At 45.4% G+C, this 22,039-nt stretch overlaps 1 protein-coding gene across 1 annotated transcript in view; it reads left to right on the top strand.

The window, feature by feature from the left end:
- Nucleotides 1-12,684: 12,684 nt before the first annotated feature.
- The window catches only part of SLC39A6 (solute carrier family 39 member 6), a 55,728-nt gene continuing 46,373 nt past the window's right edge, over nt 12,685-22,039 (top strand). The window contains exons 1-2 of the mRNA XM_060253769.1: nt 12,685-12,829; nt 19,493-20,206. Coding sequence (XP_060109752.1) covers nt 19,502-20,206 — 705 coding nt within the window. The 5' untranslated portion in view covers nt 12,685-12,829; nt 19,493-19,501. The remainder of the gene's footprint in view (nt 12,830-19,492; nt 20,207-22,039) is intronic.

Genomic DNA, 22,039 nt, shown 5'->3' with positions numbered 1-22,039 from the left:
CCATGGATAGCATCCATCAAGTGGTCAGGGGACTGGCTGACTTTGATGGCCTTAGCAATTAATTAAAAAAAAATAGAAACTTTGTTAGGAGTCAAAATTGTGATATCAGTTTACAGGTTATACCACACATTCACAACAAGAGGAGTACCTAACCTTTAACCTTCGTGTTTCTGCCATCTTGTCCTGAGGATTACCAGATACAAGCCATTTATTTGTGTTGGAGGTTTCCTGGGTCCTTATGCTTTGATAACAGGACTTTTAAAGGTTGCCAAAAGTGAAGGAATTTTTATGGCAGTGCCCATATTTGTCACTCTCTGAGCCCGAAACTTTTTCATTCCCAGGAGCAGAAAGATGGACGCTTCTCAACCTTTCAGCTGGCCACATGTTGTTCTGGCTTGTGAACCAGAATCACATTACAGACCTGGTTTGGGGTCAAGAAGGAACTGGATTTGTCTCCCTTATGTGCAAGAAAGACCATTCCAATTCAAATGGGCATTGCTGTATCCAATTAATATTCTAGGGTTACATTGCAATATCACATTCCAGGGGTGCATGGCTTGGGAATAAGTACAGGGGTGTCTTCCTGGGTATCACTATATATTACAGTAGTCATCTGGCTGTTACTGAGACATGCATGATTGTGGGCAAGTCACCTTTTCCCGGGAAAGTTCACAGCTGGTGAAACAGCCTCGGTTGGTATAGGCATTTCAGGCAACTTCTGACACTTGAAGTACCTCCACCTTAAAAACCTGAACTTGCAGGGAGGCTGTAGCCCCATCCAATACCAGGAGAACCCCTATCTCAGATAAGCAGTTGTCCCCAAACATAGCACTTCTGTTGTGTCTTATTTAAGTTAGAATTTATAAAGCCCACACTTTCCAAACATCCACTTCCCCTTCCTCTTGATTTTGATGGAGAGACATAGCTGTGTGTATGTTCCAAATTTCCAGTCCGTCTTACCGAACGAGAAAGCTGGTTCATCAATGTGCTGCTTATCACAGCTTTAATTGATATCTTGCATATGTCAGTGGACCATAGAGCAGATGTTCAGTTCTTCCCATATCTCCTCAAATGCAGCATTCCTCAGTGGAATACAAAAAAATACAAACAAAACTTTATTTAAATACAAGATCAGCTGCAAGAATTAGCAAAGAATAAAAGGAAAAACAAAGCATAAAACAACACAAATTAAGAAAGGGGACAGTAATGCTCTCCACAAACAGATAAGCAAAAAGAGACAGACATACAGTTGTCCAGATCTTTCTAGTACAGTTGAGAGTATTGAAGCAATATACTGATGTTGAATGTCATTGTAAAATGCGCAATGCAGCAGAACATGTTCAATAGACTCTACTTTCCCTGTATGAAATGGGTAAAGTCATTGAGGGACTGGGACATGATGGTATCTGCTATCCAGAAGGGCTGAAAGTAGAACATTAAAACGTGCCACAGAAAACATTCTCCAATATTTGGAGATCTCAAGGGGTATAATCTGCTGGTTGAAAACATTTAGCATGCTGCAGAATAGCTGGATATTTCAGTATCTGAGCCCTGTCTGATTGTGGGGCATGACCCCAGAACCGCTGTTTGTTTCTTTTGTTTTTTGGTACACAAGATGCAGTAAAACTTGGGGAGCAAGGCTGCACTCTTGGGGTTTCCCCTCAACTGATCTTAGCCACGGCAGGGCCAGCTCGCCCACTAGGCAAATTAGGCGGTTGCCTAGGGTGGCGGGAGGGGGGGCACCGAATTGGGCTCCCCCCTCCTAGTGCCCAAGACAACTGCCTAGTTTGTCTCCCCCCCATCCCCGCCAGCACCCTTGCTTCTGCCACGCTTACCCCCCAGTTCGCTGTGATGAGATTGGGCCCAACTGGCTTCGAGGTAGCTGCACGTTTTTTGAAGCCAGCACTGGAGGAGGCTTTCTCACACATTTAACCCTGGTTCCACAATTTAGTAACCCTATGGACAGTTTTTGGGATTGCACTTTTTACAGTGCAGTTCTAAGATGAGTTACACCTAAGTGGTCCCATTTACTTAAATGGACTTAGAAGGGTGCGACTCTGCTTTAGGATGGCTTTGTGAACCTGTCAAGGATCGACATCTTCATATTAAATTCACCCAGAATATTGTTTGGATTCAGCTTCAAGTTTACCTATCTTCTCTGGTCCTCAAATACTGTAGTCAATAAATAACCCTGCTGGATATTGAAAGGGGAGCACTTGTTGTTTAACGCTAGTTCTGTAAGCATGTGTGGTTACTATGGAAACTAAGAAAAAGTAACAGTAACAATGGTTGGAAGGAGAAGAGGAGAGGGGGGAAGATTAGGAGTGTTATACTTTTAAAACCTGCGCGCGTTGGTGTTAGGCAAGATTGTGAGGGAATTCACCAATCAGTGAGTTCCACAGGGGGTTTGGCTTAGGTATATAAGGACTGTGCTGCGACACAGAAGGGGGAGTCGACGGGTGGAAGCTAATCTATCCAGGCTCCCCGTGCTTTGCAAACCATGTTCTATTAAACAATCCTTGTTGGACCCTCCCGTGTATGAGTCATTGTTTAACATACAACATCTGGACAGGCTCTACACGTAACAATTTGGCGGCAGCGGTGGGATACGCGTCTTCCTAACGGGGGCCGCCTCAGCGGTTCAGAGGAAGGCCCCTCACGGGCCCCAGGACCATTTGTCCTTTTTGAGGGGTAATCTCCCCCTGACCGCTGTGCAGACCACCCGAGGTTGACAAGAACCGCAGAGGGTCCTCCAACGATTGTGGGGGGGGGAGGGGGCGCCAGGATTCAACCAGCGACGGAAAGTTGGTGAGCGGGCGCCAACCAGCGACGGAAAGCTGGTGATTATCTTGTTTAAACAAGACACAATGGGTCAAAAGGGATTCAAAAATAGGGAGCGCCGGGGAGACGTCCCCAAAGGACAGGCGCAAGGGACTGGTAAGCCGGCAGTACAGGGGCGCCAGCGGAAAGTGGAGTTCCCTGTGGGAACCCCCTTGGACCGCATATTAAAGGCTTGGGAACGATTTAAAGATTATGGCCTAACCAAAGAACAACTGGTTAAGACATGTGTTTTAGAATGGCCGGCCATCCAAGATCTTCCGTATGGACATCATTGGCCAAAATATGGTACCATTAATGAGGAAATAATTCTAGGCATGAGGCAATATTGGCTGAAGTTGGAACCGCGCCCGGAGGTTCCTTTTAATTTAGATTGTGTTGTCATCTGGGCTGATTTTGCGAAAAATCCTTTTTCCACTGCCATTACAATGATGGCAGTTGAAATAGTAGAAGATGAAGAGCCCCCTGTGTGGGATCCTAACGACCATGCTACAGGGAGAAGGCGCCCTCTGCTTTTACCAGAGCCTATTGCGCCAGAGCCCGCCAAAAATAACGGCCAACCAACTAATTCTCCCCCACCATATGCTCAGGAGGCAACACCACAGGGAGCCACCTCTAGGGGTCGAGGAGCATATGCTGAAGTGTTCGACCTTTTAAAACGAACAGAAGATTGGGGCCGCCAGGAGGGAGAGGGGAGGACAAGATCTGAGGTGAAAGCAAGCAAGGTTCATGCTCAGTCAGCAGACAGTGTACAAGAACCTGAGAGAAACTTATTAGCCCCCCTCAGGCAAGTTCCAATGGGAGAAGCAGTGGGGTATGTGGAGGTTCCATTAACTAGTACTGAATTACGTGTTATGAGGAATCAGTTGCCTCCTCTATCTGAAAATCCAATAATGTTTAGGACAAAACTGGATGGCTTACTGGGACCGTCCATATACTCCCCAGAAGAAATGATACACATATTAAAACAAATGGCGGGAAATGAGGAAGCAATCGAAGCACTTTCAACTGCTAGAAAACAATGGGTTAAAGGGGCTGGAGATAGAACAGATGAAGGAGCCCTGGTGGTTCTTCCTGATGGCAATCCACCAAACCTAGATATTCAAGCAACTGCTGGACGGACTTTCTGTTCTCAATACAGGGGAATGTTATTGGATGGGTTGGTAAAAATGATTCCCCCAGTGGTTAATTTTCATAAGGCTTTTGGAGAGCCCCAAGGCTCGGCAGAGTCCCATTTGCAGTTCCTAGAAAGGTTAAAAAATAATATGACCGCTTTTACAGGGCTAAATCCTGAGACAGAAGAAGGGAAGGCAGTCTTAAAGTTTCATTTTGTGGAACAAAGCAACCCAGATATAAAGAAAACGCTACAGAAGCTAGATGGTTTACTTACAAAGCCCCTGACAGATCTGGTGGTAGAAGCGCAGAAAGTTATAGCCCGGAGAGAGACAGAGAAGGAAGCAAAGACAGTCAATTTAATGGTACAAACAGCAAAAGAGGTACAGAAGCGGGAAGATAGAGAGGAGGAATAACAGAAGGAAAGGAATGCGAGGGAGGGGTTCCCGCCCCCGATGGGAGGAGCAGAGGGACTCAAGAGAAGAAAGGAGACCCCTACCCAAGGATGTGTGCAAGTATTGCGGAGAGAGGGGACATTGGGGAAGAGAATGTAGAAATAGAAATAAGGAAGAGTGGGGAGGATATAGGGCGGCAGCCATGTATGAAGATGGAGAATAGGGGTGTCACGGGCTCCAATATTCGGGACCCAGCCCCGAAGAGCCCTTGGTAAAACTAAGGCTGGGACCGAAAAGAGAAAAGATGTTATTTCTGTATGATACTGGGGCTACAAGATCAACATTACAAAAGTTACCACTAGGTGCCAGATTGGGGCCACTGAGTGTTATAATGCAAGGGGTCAAAAACAGACCGTTCCAAGCACCCATCACTGAGGAAATTGAAGTAATATATCCAGGGAGAAAAGGGACAGTGAAACATACGTTTGCCCTGCTGGGGAGGGAGGGAATGAATTTGATGGGGAGAGATTTGGCTGACAAGATAGGCATCATTAATATTATAAAGGAGGGCCGATGCATCGTGAGTTTAGCAGCACATCAGAAGAAAACCAAAGAGAAATTTCTCCCAAAATATGGGCAGCCCCAGAGAATTCAGGCCGAATGAATGTGACCCCAGTTGAGATCGTATTACAGGATACTCGGCCCATTTACCAAAAACGGTATCCTATGACAAGAGAACAGCAGAGTTATATGCACTAAATCAGACTTTGAAAGAAAGACAATAAAGAAGTGATACCCGATTCAGCTGCAGACAATTTACACTTGATAAAAAATGTGTATGTACGTGAATATGTGCTGGTTTTGTCCTTTCTCCTTAAGTCCAATAGGGAGCAGGGACTCACACATCATACTCGCACTAAGGAAGGGGCAGAACCGGAAAACTGGACCAGCCAGCCGGTAAAAGGAGAACCCCTGAAGCTGCGATTGATGAATGTGGAACTAACTGACTCAAACAACCCGTGTGGCCTGGAGAGTGGATCACAGAAGAACTGACTCTTTGGAAAGGGCCTTTTCTGCTGTCATTGAATTTCTGGCTTGTGGGGCAAGCATCAGCTGCACCCTTGTTCTCTATTTTATTTAACTTTACAGCAGGCGAACTCTTAGTAAAAGACTCAAGTTTGAAATCTATAGGAAAAGGGGAGGTTACGGTATGGTAGGGAGGGGGAAACTGGGAGGACTGCTAGAGTCCCTATGGGCAATTGTTTTATTTTCAATTGTTTTAGGAGGATGGGAGCAAAATATTTGGCACAAAACCATGAATACTGTGGTGAAAGAAACAAACCTTACTTTATGTTGGATGTGTGCCCACCCCCCTTCCTCAAGGAGGAGTGGGTGGCCCATGGTGGTCTCGGCTGTGATCTCACTGCATGGGTGGAATGTAACAGGGGTTGCTGGGGCTCTCAATGGTTCTGGGATCCCAGGAAATAAAGGAAGGATTCCAAAAGATAAGAGTCAGGTCTGGTTAGCCAGACACCATCTCTGGCCGAAAGCACCGGTATGTTTCCAATGGCATAGTCAGTCAGAGTATCATGTAATTACAAATGCCCAACAAACTAAAGTGAGAACATTGGTGGGAGACTATCCTGAGTGTAATCTAACAATCAAAGTAGGACCTGGGTTGGAAGAAGGAGCTAATGAAGGGAATTGGAGCAGTCCTTTTTCTACCTCAGGGGAATCAGATAATAGCCCAATTATAGAATTATACCAAAGCACATCAAGGTCCCAATTATTCTACGGGTTGCAGGAACGAATATATTACAATGCTGGATATTATCTATATGGTCTGCCACCAGGAATCTTATGGGTTTGTGGAAATTGGGCAGGGAGGGTACTGCCCAGGGCTTGGAATGGAACATGCACAGTTGGGACAATAGCTCCAGGAGACATTGCCTTTCATTCCAAACAACAAAGCCAAGACACATGGGACCCTCACATAAAATGGCATAGGGTTAAAAGAAAATACGATGCTGACCTGGGATATGATCCAGAAAACACTTATTTAACAGAGGGAGAGCGGTTTGCTGCCATTATGTTTTCAGGACTGGGAGTAGCCTGGAATGTAAAGGCCATAAGACAGCTAAGCTATACTGTGGAGAAATTAGCGAACACAACGGCAGAAACGGTGCAAACACTACAATCAGAGATCGAATCTTTAGGGGCAGAGTTATACCAGCACTGCCTGGCCTTAGATTATTTGCTTAGTGCTCAAGGAGGGTTGTGTGTATGGCTAAATGTTACTTGCTGTCACTGGATAAATGAATCAGGAAAAATAGCAACAAATGTGAAAGTCTTACAAGGTATAGGGATACAGGTACGACAACTCTATTCAAAGAATACAAGGAATCTTTGGGATTGGCTTACAAGTTGGTTGCCTAACTTCAGTTGGTTAAAGGGTTTGTTTACTGTTGTTTTAGTCATTTTATGTATGGGGATTCTGGTATGCTGTTGTATGCAATGCTTACCAATATGTATCAGCTTTATTAAGAACTTGAAACCAAAAACACAAGTAGTTATGGTTTTGCAGCAAACACCACAAGTAGAATATGAAGGCATCATTATAAATACGAACTAGAGAAACAAGTTTAGAAATAAAAAGAGGAGGGACTGAAAGGGGGAGCACTGTTGTTTAACTCTAGTTCTGTAAGCATGTGTGGTTACTATGGAAACTAAGAAAAAGTAACAGTAACAATGGTTGGAAGGAGAAGAGGGGAGGGGGGAAGATTAGGAGTGTTATACTTTTAAAACCTGCGCGCGTTGGTGTTAGGCAAGATTGTGAGGAAATTCACCAATCAGTGAGTTCCACAGGGGGTTTGGCTTAGGTATATAAGGACTGTGCTGCGACACAGAAGGGGGAGTCGACGGGTGGAAGCTAATCTATCCGGGCTCCCCGTGCTTTGCAAACCACGTTCTATTAAACAGTCCTTGTTGGACCCTCCCGTGTATGAGTCATTGTTTAACATACAACATCTGGACAGGCTCTACACGTGACAGATATCACTCCAATGGAAACCTGAAGCAGGGCATATTTTAATGCGGACCCCACAATATTGGTCTGCCTCTTCTTCCAGTGTTGTTGGTATCCGTATCAGGAACACACCAAATTACAAAATCCTGCAACTAAATGACAGCTCAGTCACAGGAAAAGCAGCCATCCAGGAATTAATCCAGGATTTAATCCCGGGTAAAAGGGCTGACCTGGCATGTATCACTGAGAACTTGCTAGTGAAGGGGTTAACTGCTCCCAGTTGTGCTCCCTGATGTACTCCGTGTACAAGTATCTATTTCCAAGTAGAACAATAAAGCCTTCAAGAAATGAAATGCTAGGAAGCCTATTTTGAAAACTTCTACATTGCATCATTCATTTCTTGAAGGCTTTGTTGTTCCACTCTGAAATAGATACTTGTCTACTACTACATGCTTAGGATTCCAGGCTCTTGAGAAAGAGTTATTATATTATATTGAAATGCTCATTGGGCTTGGACCTTGAAATTCTACACCTGTCTGCTTTGAAGAAGCTGTTTGGAATGCATTCTCCATCTATTACAGACTTTATAGTCCTGTTAGGATGCTTGTTAATATTATTGTTGAGAATGGAATTGGGAGAGTGTTGTACTTGGTTTGTACTTTACATTATTAAAAAAAAATGTTGACTAGAAACTTGTTTCCATGGTTGTTCCTCTTAGCATACCATGGTGTTCTTTTGTATATTACCATCCTCTACATGACAGCTCTTCAAGTATTTGAAGGTGGTGATCATATCACCTCTCAGTCCTTTCTTCTCCAGGCTAAACATATTCATCTCCTTCAGTCTTTCCTCTTAGGACTTGGTCTTCAGACCCCTCACCACCTTCATTGCCCTCCTCTGGACATGTTCCTGCTTATCTATATCCTTCTTAAAATGTGGTGCCCAAAATTGAACACAATACTCTACATGAGGTCTAACCAGAGCGGAGTAAAGTGATACCATCACTTAGCATGATCTGGACACTATAATTCTGTTGATACAGCCCAAAATCTCATTTGCATTTTTAATAATAATAATAAATAATAAAATAATAAATAATAAAATGTTAGCCACTCCATCACACTGCTGACTCATGTCTAGTGTATGGCCACAGCTCTCCAGGGTCTCAGGCAGAGAAAGCCTTCCACAGCACCTACTGCTGCCAGATCCTTCAGCTGGAGATGCCAGGGACCGACTGAACGGAGGCCTTCTGCATGCCATGCAGATGCTCTGCCACTGAGTCACGGCCCCTTTTACTTGGAGGGCATTGTTTGTTTTAGGCTACTGTTAGCTTTTGTTTAGATTCAGATTTATGTTGAGGATTTTTGACGTCTGTATGCCATAGTTGGTATTATTTTTAGAATGGATACAACATTTAAATTATTTAGTTTTTAAAATTTTGATTGTAGGCTATTAAAATAACATAACCACTGATGGAAACAAAAACTTCAGAGACTTTCATGCACATTTCTTCATTAAATCATAAAGCTCATTAGGTGGCATTGGATAAATCACTGTATTTAGTTTAAAACAAAAACACCCCCAGCTTGCATTCCTTGGTCAACGTGAGAGATAGCTCAAAACATTTTTTAAAAATTACTCTCCAATTAGTTAGAAGCAGATTCCACTGAGAAATATCTGAACCACTCTTATGCAGTTCTTTTTAGTATATTTGTTATGTATTTGCTGTTGGGTTGTACTGTTGAAGAGAGCTCCGTGCAGCAGAGTGGTAAAGCTGCAGTACTGCAGTCCTAAGCTCTGCTCACAACCTGAGTTTGATTCGGGCGGAAGCTGGTTTCAGGTAGCTGGCTCAAGGTTGACTCAGCCTTCCATCCTTAAGAGGTTGGTAAAATGAGTCCCCAGCTTGCTGGGGGGAAAAGTGTAAAAAGACTGGGGAAGGCAATGGCAAACCACCCGTAAAAAGTCTGCCATGAAAACGTTGTGAAGGCAACGTCACCCCAAAGTCAGAAATGACTGGTGCTTGCACAGGGGAACTACCTTTACCTTTTTTTAGTACTGTTGAAGGCCTGAGCTTGAAGCCTGCTTCCATTACTCGCCAGGACCCTGATGCCGGCATTATGATTGGCTGTTCTCAAGGAAATGCAAATGAAGGATCCTGGAGAGACCAATAGGAGGGATTGTCACAACGAAAGGGGGCATGTTCTACTCAGCTGAACTGTACATAGGTTGCTGTGTTGTCTGTTCTCGCCTCACTGCTCCTTCTGGAATAAACTGTTGCTGCTTACATAAGACCTGACTGGACTCACTTCACATGCAGTCAGGGGCGTAGCTAGGGCTTTGGGGGCCCGGGGCCCAAGATTTATGTGGGCCCCCCTATGTGTGTGCACGCCACCGGAAACAGGAAGTGACGTCACTTCCTGTGACATCATTTCCCCCGTGCAACCTGCCGGAAACGGGAAGTGACATCACTTCGTGTGACATCATTTCCCCCGCGCCACCTGCCGGAAGCAGGAAGTGACTTCACAGCACTTCCTGTGACGTCCCCAAAAATCCCCCAAATATCACCGCCGGAAACAATTTTGTTCTCAAATCCTGTATATACTTCATCAGTATATGGGGTAAGGCACTTTCTCAACTGTGCTGCATAATGCAGCCTATTTATTTTGTCCTGTTTGCTCTGTTGGCTCTATCTGCGCCACCTTCATCACTTTCGGGGTGTGGATCCCCCAGTGGGGTGGGCTCCCGACTTCCTCCGCCGGCTGTTTCTGATAGCCCTACGCCCCCTCTTTCATTTGATATGTGTCCTGTGCGGGTGCCACCCTCCCGCCGGGAGATGCCGCAAAATGAGCCCCCTTGAGGCTTATGGCGGCAGGGCTTGGGGGAAGCGAGCTAGACTGCTGTTCTTTTGAGGGGTTATAGAGTGTTTTGAGCATCGGTCCCATCGTTGTGGGACCCAGGGGGGCGGCGCAGCGGCCCACCGAAGCAGCCTGTCACTAATAACACAGGTCGAGATGCAGGACAGGAACCCGGAAGTGACCGACAGGCTGCTTCAGCGTGCCGCACGGCACCCCGGAGGCTTGATTTCAGCTGCAGGCCCCTCGGATGTAACAGAGACATTTCCTCTGGAGATAGTCTGCTCCCCTCTTCTGGGACAGGAAACTTCTCCACTCACTTACCAGAGTCATAATGCAGCCAGGAGACATCAGAGATTGACCCACCGAGCTCCAGCGATCATGGCTCACCAAACTCTTCCAGTTGCACCAATTTAGGAGTTGGTTCCCTGGATACTCTCAAGTGAAATTCTCTGTCCCCATCCCAGGGCTAGGGATGAAGAGATTGAGCAGGGGAAGAGACCAGGTAGGTTCCGCAGTTGCTGATTACTCCTGTCAAGCTGCTTTGGCATTTGCCCAGACGTTGAAACTGAGGCTTCTCCAGACAAATCACGTGCAGATGATTCTTCAACTCCCATAATGAGAGGCAAACTTGTACATGCACAAAAATCTCCATGATAACATACGCTTAAATGAACACAAACTGTTTAGACTTTTTTTCTTTAAACAGCATTTAGTTATAATCACTGACTGACCGACCAATTTCCTCTGTGTTCATTTTTAAGAGCAGCTGTTGAGCAGCCAGCAGAGATCGCAGATCTTTCAGGGGGAGGCAGGATTCCTATCAGCAGGGCTTTTATTGCAGCAAGAACTCCTTTGAATATTAGGCCACCTCCCACCCCCACCCGATGCAGCCAATCCTCCAAGAGCTTTCAGTTAGGCCCTGCATGAAGAGCCCTGAAAGCTCTTGGAGGATTGGCTACAGCAGGGGTGTGTGGCCTAAGATGCAAAGGAGATCCTGCTACAAAAAAGCCCCGCCCATCAAGATGTGTGAAATGTTGCCAATTGCCCTGTGCTGTTTGAATATGCAAAAACTTGCCTGGCCAGTAGTCTTGAGATGCTCTTGAATGGCTGAACTGCCTGGCACTAGATCAACTCCCTGCTTCAACAAGCAAGCAGATAGTGAGCTGAACTGGTGAGAAGAGATGTGCATTCAGTATTTCCAAGATGAATTAATACCTGAATCATGCCTTTCCAGCCTGTTTCAGGCATCTGCAAGGGAAGAAGGATCCTATGTTTACATGCACCCCACAACATCCACCCAGAGATGGAAGCCCCTGCCCACATGGACCCCTTGCTAATCCTCCCCTCACAATGTGCAATCAGATGGCAGCTGCTTGTATTGAAGGGCTTGGCAAGCTCCCACGCATCAACCCCTTCCCAGCCCTGGAAGAACCCCTTCCTCACCTCTAAGCTGCCATGCGGGGCAGCATCCATTCGGAGTGAGTTGATGCAGGCCCTGCTGAACCAGGCAATGGGATGTCTGGCATTTGGAGCCAGGCAGGAGTTTGTCAGTTCTGCTGAAGCAGGCCCACAGCTGGCCTCTCGCCGCTTCCCGGCCTCCGCCGCCGCCGGGCCCCGCGCGCGGGCGGGGAAGGCGGCGCCGCTCGCCGGCTTCTGAGGGGCCGCTTGGCCTCTCCGCTGCTTCCCGGCCGCCGCCGCCGCCCGGCCCCGCGCGCGGTCGGGGAAGGCGGCGAGTGCAGCCGGCTTCTGAGGGGCCCCTTGGCCTCTCCGCTGCTTCCCGGCCGCCGCCGCCCGGCCCCGCGCGCGGTCGGGGAAGGCGGCGAGTGCAGCTGGCTTCTGAGGAGCCCCCAAGGGGCCCCCCAGACCCCGCAGACCTGGGGCGATCCGCCACCCCCGCCACCCCCTCCCTACGCCACTGCATGCAGTAGTATTTGCTCCCCCCAGTAAAGAGAAATTCAGCAGCCTGTTAAATTCTAACAAGCTCAACAGGGCAGAAGTTAACTTTTATCCAGTGTCAGAATAAAGATTGTTGGACAGTAAAGTGCCTCTGGACGTCTGCTTTATTAACAGACAGAGTAATGTAGTATATACTTCCATTTTTATCAAGTATGTAGTTTATGCAACGAACCCCCCCCCTCCTTATGTCAGAGCTCCCAGCCAGCTGCATCCAGCTCTAAAAGATGCCCGCGGATGAAAGCCACGCGGGGGGGGGGGGAGGCAAGAAAAGCTCCTCCCCCCGCCCCCCCCCCCCGCCCACTTGGGCAACCGCCGCTCGCACCAGCCTTTTAAAAGCCCGCCCACGGGCTGCGCATGCGCAAAACGCCCCGGGCGGCTCAGCCACGCGGATCCCGCCGGCGCCGACTCCTTTGTGTCGCTTCTCGCCCCGAGAAGACGGGGGGCGGGGCTGAGGAAAGGCGTGACAGGGGCCGCACCGTTCATTGGCTCAAATGTGCCCTCGTGGTCTGGACCCGTGTTCTGATTTGGCGTCAGGCTTCAGGGCTGGCTCCTCGAGAGAGAAAGAAAGAAAAAAGCCGCTTGTATGAGGGAAGGCAGCGGCTTCCTCGTGAGGAGGCCGGCTCTGGCGTTACAGCGGCTGAGGGCAGGTAAGTGCGGGGGGGGGGCTACGGTTGCCGTGGAGACCGTCTGTCTGTCCTCCCGCCGGGAAAGTGACATCCGTCGAGGTGGGGTGGGGGCTGCGGGGCTGGCGCTCCCTCCCTCCCTCCCTCCCGCGTGGGCGGGGCTCCCCTGCCGCGGTGAGCGCTCAGCTAGCCACGCCTCCTTCGCCTGCTGGGGGGGGGGGCTGAGGAGATCCCGGGCAGGCCTTTTAACCGAGAAGAACGGAGGCGTGACCCAGCTCTTGCCCTGCCCTGGAGAGCCGGGCCAGCCACGCAGCATCAGCCCTTTGAAGGAGAGACCGCAGAGGCAAACCGCCTCTCAGGGCTGGCCTTCCAAGGCAAGACACTTGGTGGTGTTTCCTCCACCTCCACCTCACATTGATGAACACGGGTTATTGAGGAAGACTCAGCATGGGTTCTGCAAGGGAAGATCTTGCCTCACTAACCTGTTGCATTTCTTTGAGGGGGTGAACAAACATGTGGACAAAGGAGACCCGATAGATGTTGTTTACCTTGACTTCCAGAAAGCTTTTGATAAAGTTCCTCATCAAAGGCTCCTTAGAAAGCTTGAGAGTCATGGAGTAAAAGGACAGGTACTCTTGTGGATCAAAAACTGGCTGAGTAATAGGAAGCAGAGAGTGAGTATAAATGGGCAGTCTTCGCAGTGGAGGACGGTAAGCAGTGGGGTGCCGCAGGGCTCGGTACTGGGTCCCATCCTCTTTAACTTGTTCATAAATGATTTAGAGTTGGGAGTGAGCAGTGAAGTGGCCAAATTTGCGGATGACACTAAATTGTTCAGGGTGGTGAGAACCAGAGAGGATTGTGAGGAACTCCAAAGGGATCTGTTGAGGCTGGGTGAGTGGGCGTCAACGTGGCAGATGCGGTTCAATGTGGCCAAGTGCAAAGTAATGCACATTGGGGCCAAGAATCCCAGCTACAAATACAAGTTGATGGGGTGTGAACTGGCAGAGACAGACCAAGAGAGAGATCTTGGGGTCATGGTAGATAATTCACTGAAAATGTCAAGACAGTGTGCGTTTGCAATAAAAAAGGCCAACGCCATGCTGGGAATTATTAGGAAGGGAATTGAAAACAAATCAGCCAGTATCATAATGCCTCTGTATAAATCGATGGTGCGGTCTCATTTGGAGTACTGTGTGCAGTTCTGGTCGCCGCACCTCAAAAAGGATATTATAGCATTGGAGAAAGTTCAGAAAAGGGCAACTAAAATGATTAAAGGGCTGGAACACCTTCCCTATGAAGAAAGGTTGAAACGCTTAGGGCTCTTTAGCTTGGAGAAACGTCGACTGAGGGGTGACATGATGGAAGTTTACAAGATAATGCATGGGATGGAGAAAGTAGAGAAAGAAGTACTTTTCTCCCTTTCTCACAATACAAGAACTCGTGGGCATTCGATGAAATTGCTGAGCAGACAGGTTAAAACGGATAAAAGGAAGTACTTCTTCACCCAAAGGGTGATTAACATGTGGAATTCACTGCCACAGGAGGTGGTGGCATCCACAAGCATAGCCACCTTCAAGAAGGGGTTAGATAAAAATATGGAGCAGAGGTCCATCAGTGGCTATTAGCCACAGTGTGTGTGTGTGTGTGTGTGTGTGTGTATATATATATATATATATATATATATATATATATATATATATATATATATATATATATATATATTTGGCCGCTGTGTGACACAGAATGTTGGACTGGATGGGCCATTGGCCTGATCTAACATGGCTTCTCTTATGTTCTTATGTTCTTATGTTCTAGCTCTGCTGCATAAAAGCGGGGCGGGGGGGGGGGGAGGTTTGCAAGTGCATCATGGAATTCTACTTCATGAAAGCAAAACGCATTGGTCACCTGTGGCATAAGACCATAAGAGAAGCCATGTTGGATCAGGCCAACACACTGTGCCTAATACCCACTGATGGACCTCTGCTCCATATTTTTATCCAGTCCTCTCTTGAAGCTGGCTATGCTTGTGGCCGCCACCACCTCCTCTGGCAGTGAATTCCACATGTTAATCACCCTTTGGGTGAAGAAATACTTCCTTTTATCCATTCTAACCTGTCTGCTCAGCAATTTCATCGAATGCCCACGAGTTCTTGTATTGTGAGAAAGGGAGAAAAGGACTTGTTTCTCTACTCACACACTGTCTTCATACTTTCAGTGAGTTATCTACCACGACCCCAAGATCTCTCTCTTGGTCAGTCTCTGCCAGTTCACACCCCATCAACTTGTATTTGTAGCTGGGATTCTTGGCCCCAATGTGCATTACTTTGCACTTGGCCACACTGAACCTCATCTGCCACGTTGACGCCCACTCACCCAGCCTCAACAGATCCCTTTGGAGTACCTCACAATCCTCTCTGGTTCTCACCACCCTGAACAACTTAGTGTCATCTGCAAACTTGGCCACTTCACTGCTTACTCTTAACTCCAAATCATTTATGAACAAGTTAAAGAGAATGGGACCCAGTACTGAGCCCTACAGCACCCCACTGCTTATTGTCCTCCACTGCGAAGACTGCCCATTCATACTCACTCTCTGCTTCCTATTAATTAGCCAGTTTTTGATCCACAAGAGGACCTGTCCTTTTACTCCATGACTCTCAAGCTTACTAAGGAGCCTTTGATGAGGAACTTTATCAAAAGCTTTCTGGAAGTCAAGGTAAACAACATCTATTGGGTCCCCTTTGTCCACATGTTTGTTCACCCCCTCAAAGAACTGTAACAGGTTAGTGAGGCAAGATCTTCCTTTACAGAACCTATGCTGAGTTTTCCTCAATAATTTGTGTTCATCTATGTGCCTACTCATTCTGTCCTTGATAATGGTTTCTACTAACTTTCCCGGTATTGAAGTCAGACTGTCTGGCCTGTAATTGTCTGGATCTCCTTTGGAACCCTTTTTAAAGATGGGGGTGACATTTGCTACCTTCCAGTCCTCAGGAATGGAGGCAGATTTCAATGAAAGATTACATATTTTTGTCACGAGATCCACAAGTTCAACTTTGTGTTCTTTCAGAACTCTTGGATGTATGCCATCCGGACCAGGTGACTTATTAGTTTTTAATTCATCTAACAGTTGTAGGACCTCCTCTCTTGTCACCTCAATCTGACTCAGGTCTTTCAACACCCCTTCCAAAATTAGGGGTTCTGGAGCGGACAAACACTTCTCATCTTCCACAGTGAAGACAGAGGCAAAAAACGCATTCAGCTTCTCAGCCATTTCCCTATCCTCCTTCAGTAATCCTTTTACCCCTTGGTCATCCAAGGGCCCCACTGCCTCCTTGGCTGGTTTCCTGCTTCTAATATATTTGAAGAAATTTTTATTGTTGGTCTTCATGTTTTTTGCAATATGCTCCTCATAGTCCCTTTTTGCCCGCCTGATCACCGTCTTGCATTTGATTTGCCACAGCCTGTGTTCCCTTTTATTAATCTCACTTTGACTAGCTTTCCACCGCTTAAAGGAGTCGTTACCTTTTACAGCTTTCATTCCTTTGTTTGTTAACCATGCAGGCCTTTTCTTATACCTGTTTGTGCCTTTCCTAACTTGTGGTATATATTTTATCTGAGCTTCTAGGATTGTAGTTTTAAATAGTCTCCAAGCTTCCCCAAGGGTTTTGACTATATTTACCTTTCCTTTCAGTTTCCTCTTCACTTGCCTCCTCATCTCAGAGAATTTACCCGTTTTAAAGTTAAACGTGGTTGTGCTGGTCTTTTGGGGCAACTCCCTATTTATACAAATGGTGAAATCAATAATGTTATGGTCACTTCTCCCAAGCGATGCAATCACTTTTACATCTCACACCAAATCTTGGGCATTACTTAGGACCAAATTTAGGATCGCCCCACCCCTGGTAGGTTCTGTGACCATCTGCTCCATAGCACAGTCATTGAGAGTGTCTAGAAACTCAATCTCTTTCTCTCGACCTGAACACATATTGACCCAATCAGTCTGTGGGTAGTTAAAATCACCTATTATGACACAGCTTTTACGATTAGCCTCTATCTTTAATCCTTCCATCATATTATAATCGTCCTCTATCTTTTGATTTGGTGGGCGATAACAAACTCCCATAGTTAAATTTCCTTTTGGGCCCTCTATTTCGACCCAAAGCATTTATAGAAGGGAATCTAATTCTCTGACCTCAGTCTTACTGGACTGTATACCCTCTCTGACATACAGAGCTACCCCACCTCCAACCCTTCCCTCCCTATCCTTCCGATATAACTTATATCCAGGAATCACCATGTTCCACTGATTCTCCTCATTCCACCACGTTTCTGAAATTCCCACAATGTCTTATGTTTTCCCCTAAAACTAAACATTCCAACTCACCAATTTTACTTTAAACACTTCTAGCATTTGTATACAAACATCTATAATTTCCCAGGCAAGTTAGGCCCGCCACCTTCCTCCTGCCGCCTCGAGACTTTGGCAGACAGTCCATCTCAGTGGACAACTCTGATCCATTACCCGGTAGAAAAGTAACAGCCAACCCTTCATCTCTTTGAGATGAGTCCTCCCGAACCAGAGACGTTTCATCTCCTGTCGGCTTTCGCCCAAAATTTAGTTTAAAAACTGTTCTGCCACCTTTTTGATTTTAAATGTCAGCAGCCTGGTTCCATCTGGGGACAAGTGGAGTCCGTCTCTTTTGTACAGCTCCCACTTGTTCCAGAAATCCTTCCTCCCTACACCATCATCTCATCCACACATTGAGACTTCTAATTTGTGCCTGTCTCTCCAGCCCTGCACGTGGAACAGGTAGCATTTCTGAGAAGGCTACCTTGGAGGTCTTGGCCTTGTCTCCTCCCTAGCAGCCTAAATTTTTCCTCCAGGACCTCACGACTGCATTTCCTCACATCGTTGGTGCCAACATGCACCACGACCACGGGCTCCTCCCCAACACTGTCTATCAGCCTATCTACAACACGCGTAATGTCCGCTACCTTCGCACCAGGCAGGCAAGTCACCATACGGTCAGTACGTGGTTTTGCCACCCAGCTGTCTACTTGCCTAAGGATTGGATCGCCAACTACCAAGACCCCCCCTCTCTCCCTGCCCAGGGATGGTTCCTTGGCATGAAAGGATACCTGCTCACCAACTGAAGAAGAGGTCCCTTCCGAGGGCGCATTCCCCTTTTCCTCAGCACGGTGCCCTTTTGCCTCTCGACCCTCATGCTCCCTGGCAGCAACGGGGCTGCCATGTTCAGAGTGGGGCTCATCTAATACATGCCTGAGAGTCTTCTCCGAGTGCCTAACTGACTGTCTCTGCTTCTCCAGGTCAGTCACTTCGGAACTCGTTCCCTGAGGACCTTGCATCGAGCATACAGCTAGGACTTCTGTCCTGTGGGCAGATAGTCATACATGTGACAGCTGCAGTCAGACTTCTGAAGTTCTCTGTGATCTGCAGTAACCCCATATATGTTTGTTGGCACAATTCACAATAATGGCCTTAATCCCCTGCTGGCATAACACACTCCCCTCCCCTTTGCTTTTACTGATTTATTTTCTGAATGCAAAACTTCTGTTTGAATGAATAAACATTAAAAAAATGTTTGAGCAAAAATTCAGAATAACTTTTATTGGAGTCCCTTGTCCTGTGGTGTGTCTGTTTTCCTTGAACTCATGAAGGAATATCTGGTATTAATGTGACATTTGGCTGCGCTGGGTCAAACTACATGTATCTTGGAAATTCTGTGAAAAGGAGCTTGCTAGATGAATCTTGGCCATAAAAAGCAACCAGGGTGGGGAATTGAAATATAGTTAACTAGGATAGGGGATACACTCTCCTATTAAAAATGCTCGTCCTAGTTGCTTTTAGTCTAGGAATGTTAAAAAAGACAGGTACTTGAATGCCTGTCTCAATCTCCCCACCACTAGAGCTAAAGGCAGTGTCAGGGAAGGTGTCAAGCATCTTGTTTCTTTATTGGTATGCCTGTATTGCTAACTGTTATTCTAATGTGTTGGACATCAAAGCCATGTAACCTCTTCCTGAGTTCTCACTAATAGCAAATGCAGGAATGTCCTCTTTGAAGATAAAGTCTCCGGGAAAATTTTCTCAGGCTCAGGTCTAAACCCAGGATGTTGCTAAACCGCAATAGTAGATAATGTAGCAAGCATGTGAATTTCACACGCTGGAGTAGAATTCCTAAGGTATCTTTGATGTGCCCCTTAAAGCTAGTATTCTTGAGTTACAATGTATCACTTCCAATCTGGTGCCCATCCAAGCACAATAGATTATCAATAAACCAATACTTTGTTTCAAAATCAAGGACTGGTTATTTTGAGATCTAATGCTTTGCAGAAGGGGCATTTTCGGTTATGGAAATCATAGAAGGGAGGAGGGTTAAATCCTACCTTCCTTAGTGTTATGGCCCCACTGCATCCTGTCCCTTCGAGTCAGAAGCTTTTCAGAATTCCTGTAATGGAGCTTCGGTGCTCTGTACAGTTTTAGCAAAATGTAGTGATGGTTTAAGTAATCTGCCATCAGCGTTCTCTGCAGCTTTTTACCTTATAAGTTCATATGTATAAAAACAAAAGGTATGTAAGTCATTTAACACTTTACATTTGTAGCTGTCTTTGGTTTATACAGCACAGGTTTCGTAACTCCTTTTTTATGTTTTTCTCTTCTTATAGGGTTCTGTAATGGAGAATAAATTGTATGTGACTTTCCTCTTCTCGCTTTCCATATTGTTTTGTGAAGCTCGCCACAATGGATTGGAACAAGCCACTACTGCACAAACTCTGGAGCACCTGATCCCTGAGAAGGCAGCTGGCATCAATGTTGATTTGGCCATTCTTATGCAGAGACATCATCTGCAGGAACTCTTCTCTCGTTATGGGGAGAACAGCACATTGACTATTGATGGGTTTAGAAAATTGCTACATAACATGGGCATTGAAAAGATTAAAAGAGTTACCATAGACCACGAACACCACCATCATCATCGTAAGCGTATTGCACCAGGGACAAACTTGGAGAAAACAGGTTGCCCCAACGATGAATCTAGTAGTGTAAGCAAAGATCTCCGGAATGGCCAGACAAAAGTTTTGTCTGCAGTAGAGACTGCTAAGCATCACCAGGGCTCTACAAATAGCAAGAGCACAACAGTTGCTATAGTAGCATCTGCTTATACCACGACCACAGAAGGCAGCCCTCTTCTCCAGCCCTCTTCTGTAGAACTGAAGACTTCGCACACAGGGATGCACAGCCCCAGTCCCAGCATTGTCCTGGAAAGCAGCAATATGAGTTTGCTTGTAAATGGAAAAGAAAATGAATCATTTGCTGTGAGCGAATCTGAACGCGGAAGTTACATGTATTCTAAAATAAGAAAACCAAGTACACAAGAGGTGAGGCTGTATTTGCTGTATTTTTAAATAAAATAGTATTTTTAAAAGGAAGCTGTAATGGTTGATGCAGACTTCATTGATAGTTGCTTAGTATTTTATACAGTACATTTCTGGTTTTTTGCAGCAGAACTATGTAAGGATTAATTCAGATGTTATAATTTTTCAGATAAAGGATCTGTTCCTGGATGTGCTTGTTGGAATTAAGTATATTTATGTCATTTAGGACTTGTTTTGTCCTTCTGAATTTCTGCATATGGGTCATTTGACAGTGTCAGCAGTTCATAGACTACCTTTCCTCCTGTATGATATCTAATAGACGTAAACATTACTGCAGAACCTTGATGTTTGAATTGGTCCTTCGTCGGCAGCCCTTCACCCTTTTTCATGTTTCTTTGTCTGCATTTGTACTCAATTACTTTATGTCTTTGTGTCCTTTGAGATAAAACAGCATGGCACATAATAATATCCTAGCATTATTGAAAATTCAAACCAGAAATGGGGACCTCGTCCAGGGACATTATTCTATACCCCAGTTTGATCATCCTTGGAGAGAACTCTCTTTGGTGATCCTGTACTCCTGCCTTATGCCTTCTGACTACATGAGTTCTAAAGTGTGCTTAGTTTCTAAATTTTTAATATGTTGCTGAAAGTACACTTTTCTCTTGCTAAAGAATGTTTTGCCTTTGTCTCTGGGAAATTAAGTCAGGTAGTCTTCAGAGTAATGATTTTTATTAATATCTTTGCCTGCACAGCAAAAACAGACAGTTAATTTCAAAATTGAGGGCTCCCTCCTCATATACAGTATTCTAAAATATCCACACAAAAAATCCACATTTGCTAATCCAACATTTGCTAAAAATGTTCACTAGGCTATGTGGCTTGCATTAACTATACACATAATTTGCAACTTAAAAGGCTATCTGTGTTGTTTCTTGAAAAAGTCAGTCTTCATCGACTGTAACAATAAGGGCCATGGACACCATGAACAAAAAGGTCTGACTCATTATTCTAGATAGTATTAACATTTTAACACAGTAAATAACGCATAGTAATGGAGATTACATTGTTCAGAAAATATTTGAATTAGAAAAATGAAAACTTGATCCCATCAAATATTTATACCTTTCTCTTTATACCTTTGATTTAACATCAATCCATCCTGTTTCTAAAATAAATCCATAGATTTGCATTTCAGTGATTTTATGTAGAGCCTTTCCAACACCAGAAATACTAGATAATATTAGATAAAGTTCTTGCTGTTTCATCATTTAGTATTTCTATTCAGAGTTATGAAATGGGGATTGTTATGCTTGATTGCATTTTATTCATCCTTTCATACTTGGCATTACAGAGTTCAGAGAGAGGAAAGGATGAATTTTGTCTGTTCTTTTAATGCACACTTATACATGAAGTGTTCTGTGAAGTGCTGTTGGTGTATAGCCTGGAGGTTTGTGGTTTTCAAACTGAAAGGTTCTGATAGACCATAAAATTAAAGAAAATACAAAACTAGCTTCATATGAACAGCTTCCTTAGTCAGAAGACCTACTTTAAGTTACAGCAAGGCAGTATACTACTATGTTTTACATTCCACAATTAACTATGAGTAAACCCATCATTTGTGAAATGTTACTTATCAGGCATCTGTAAATACATTTACTTCTGTCCCTGTGGTTGTAGTTTGAGTTAGTAACAAAAACATTTCACTCACTGGAGGCAGAGAACATTAAAATTTCAATTAAATCAGCTTTCCCTCAAGAAAAGATAAACCTCTGGTTTCATTTTAAACTTCTTTGCTGTTTTCAGCCTGTATAGACAAGCTGAAAGCAGAAACTT

The sequence above is a fragment of the Heteronotia binoei genome, chromosome 14, assembly GCF_032191835.1.
Source record: "Heteronotia binoei isolate CCM8104 ecotype False Entrance Well chromosome 14, APGP_CSIRO_Hbin_v1, whole genome shotgun sequence".
NCBI lineage: Eukaryota > Metazoa > Chordata > Lepidosauria > Squamata > Gekkonidae > Heteronotia > Heteronotia binoei.
This window is presented reverse-complemented; position numbering and strand designations above follow the sequence as displayed.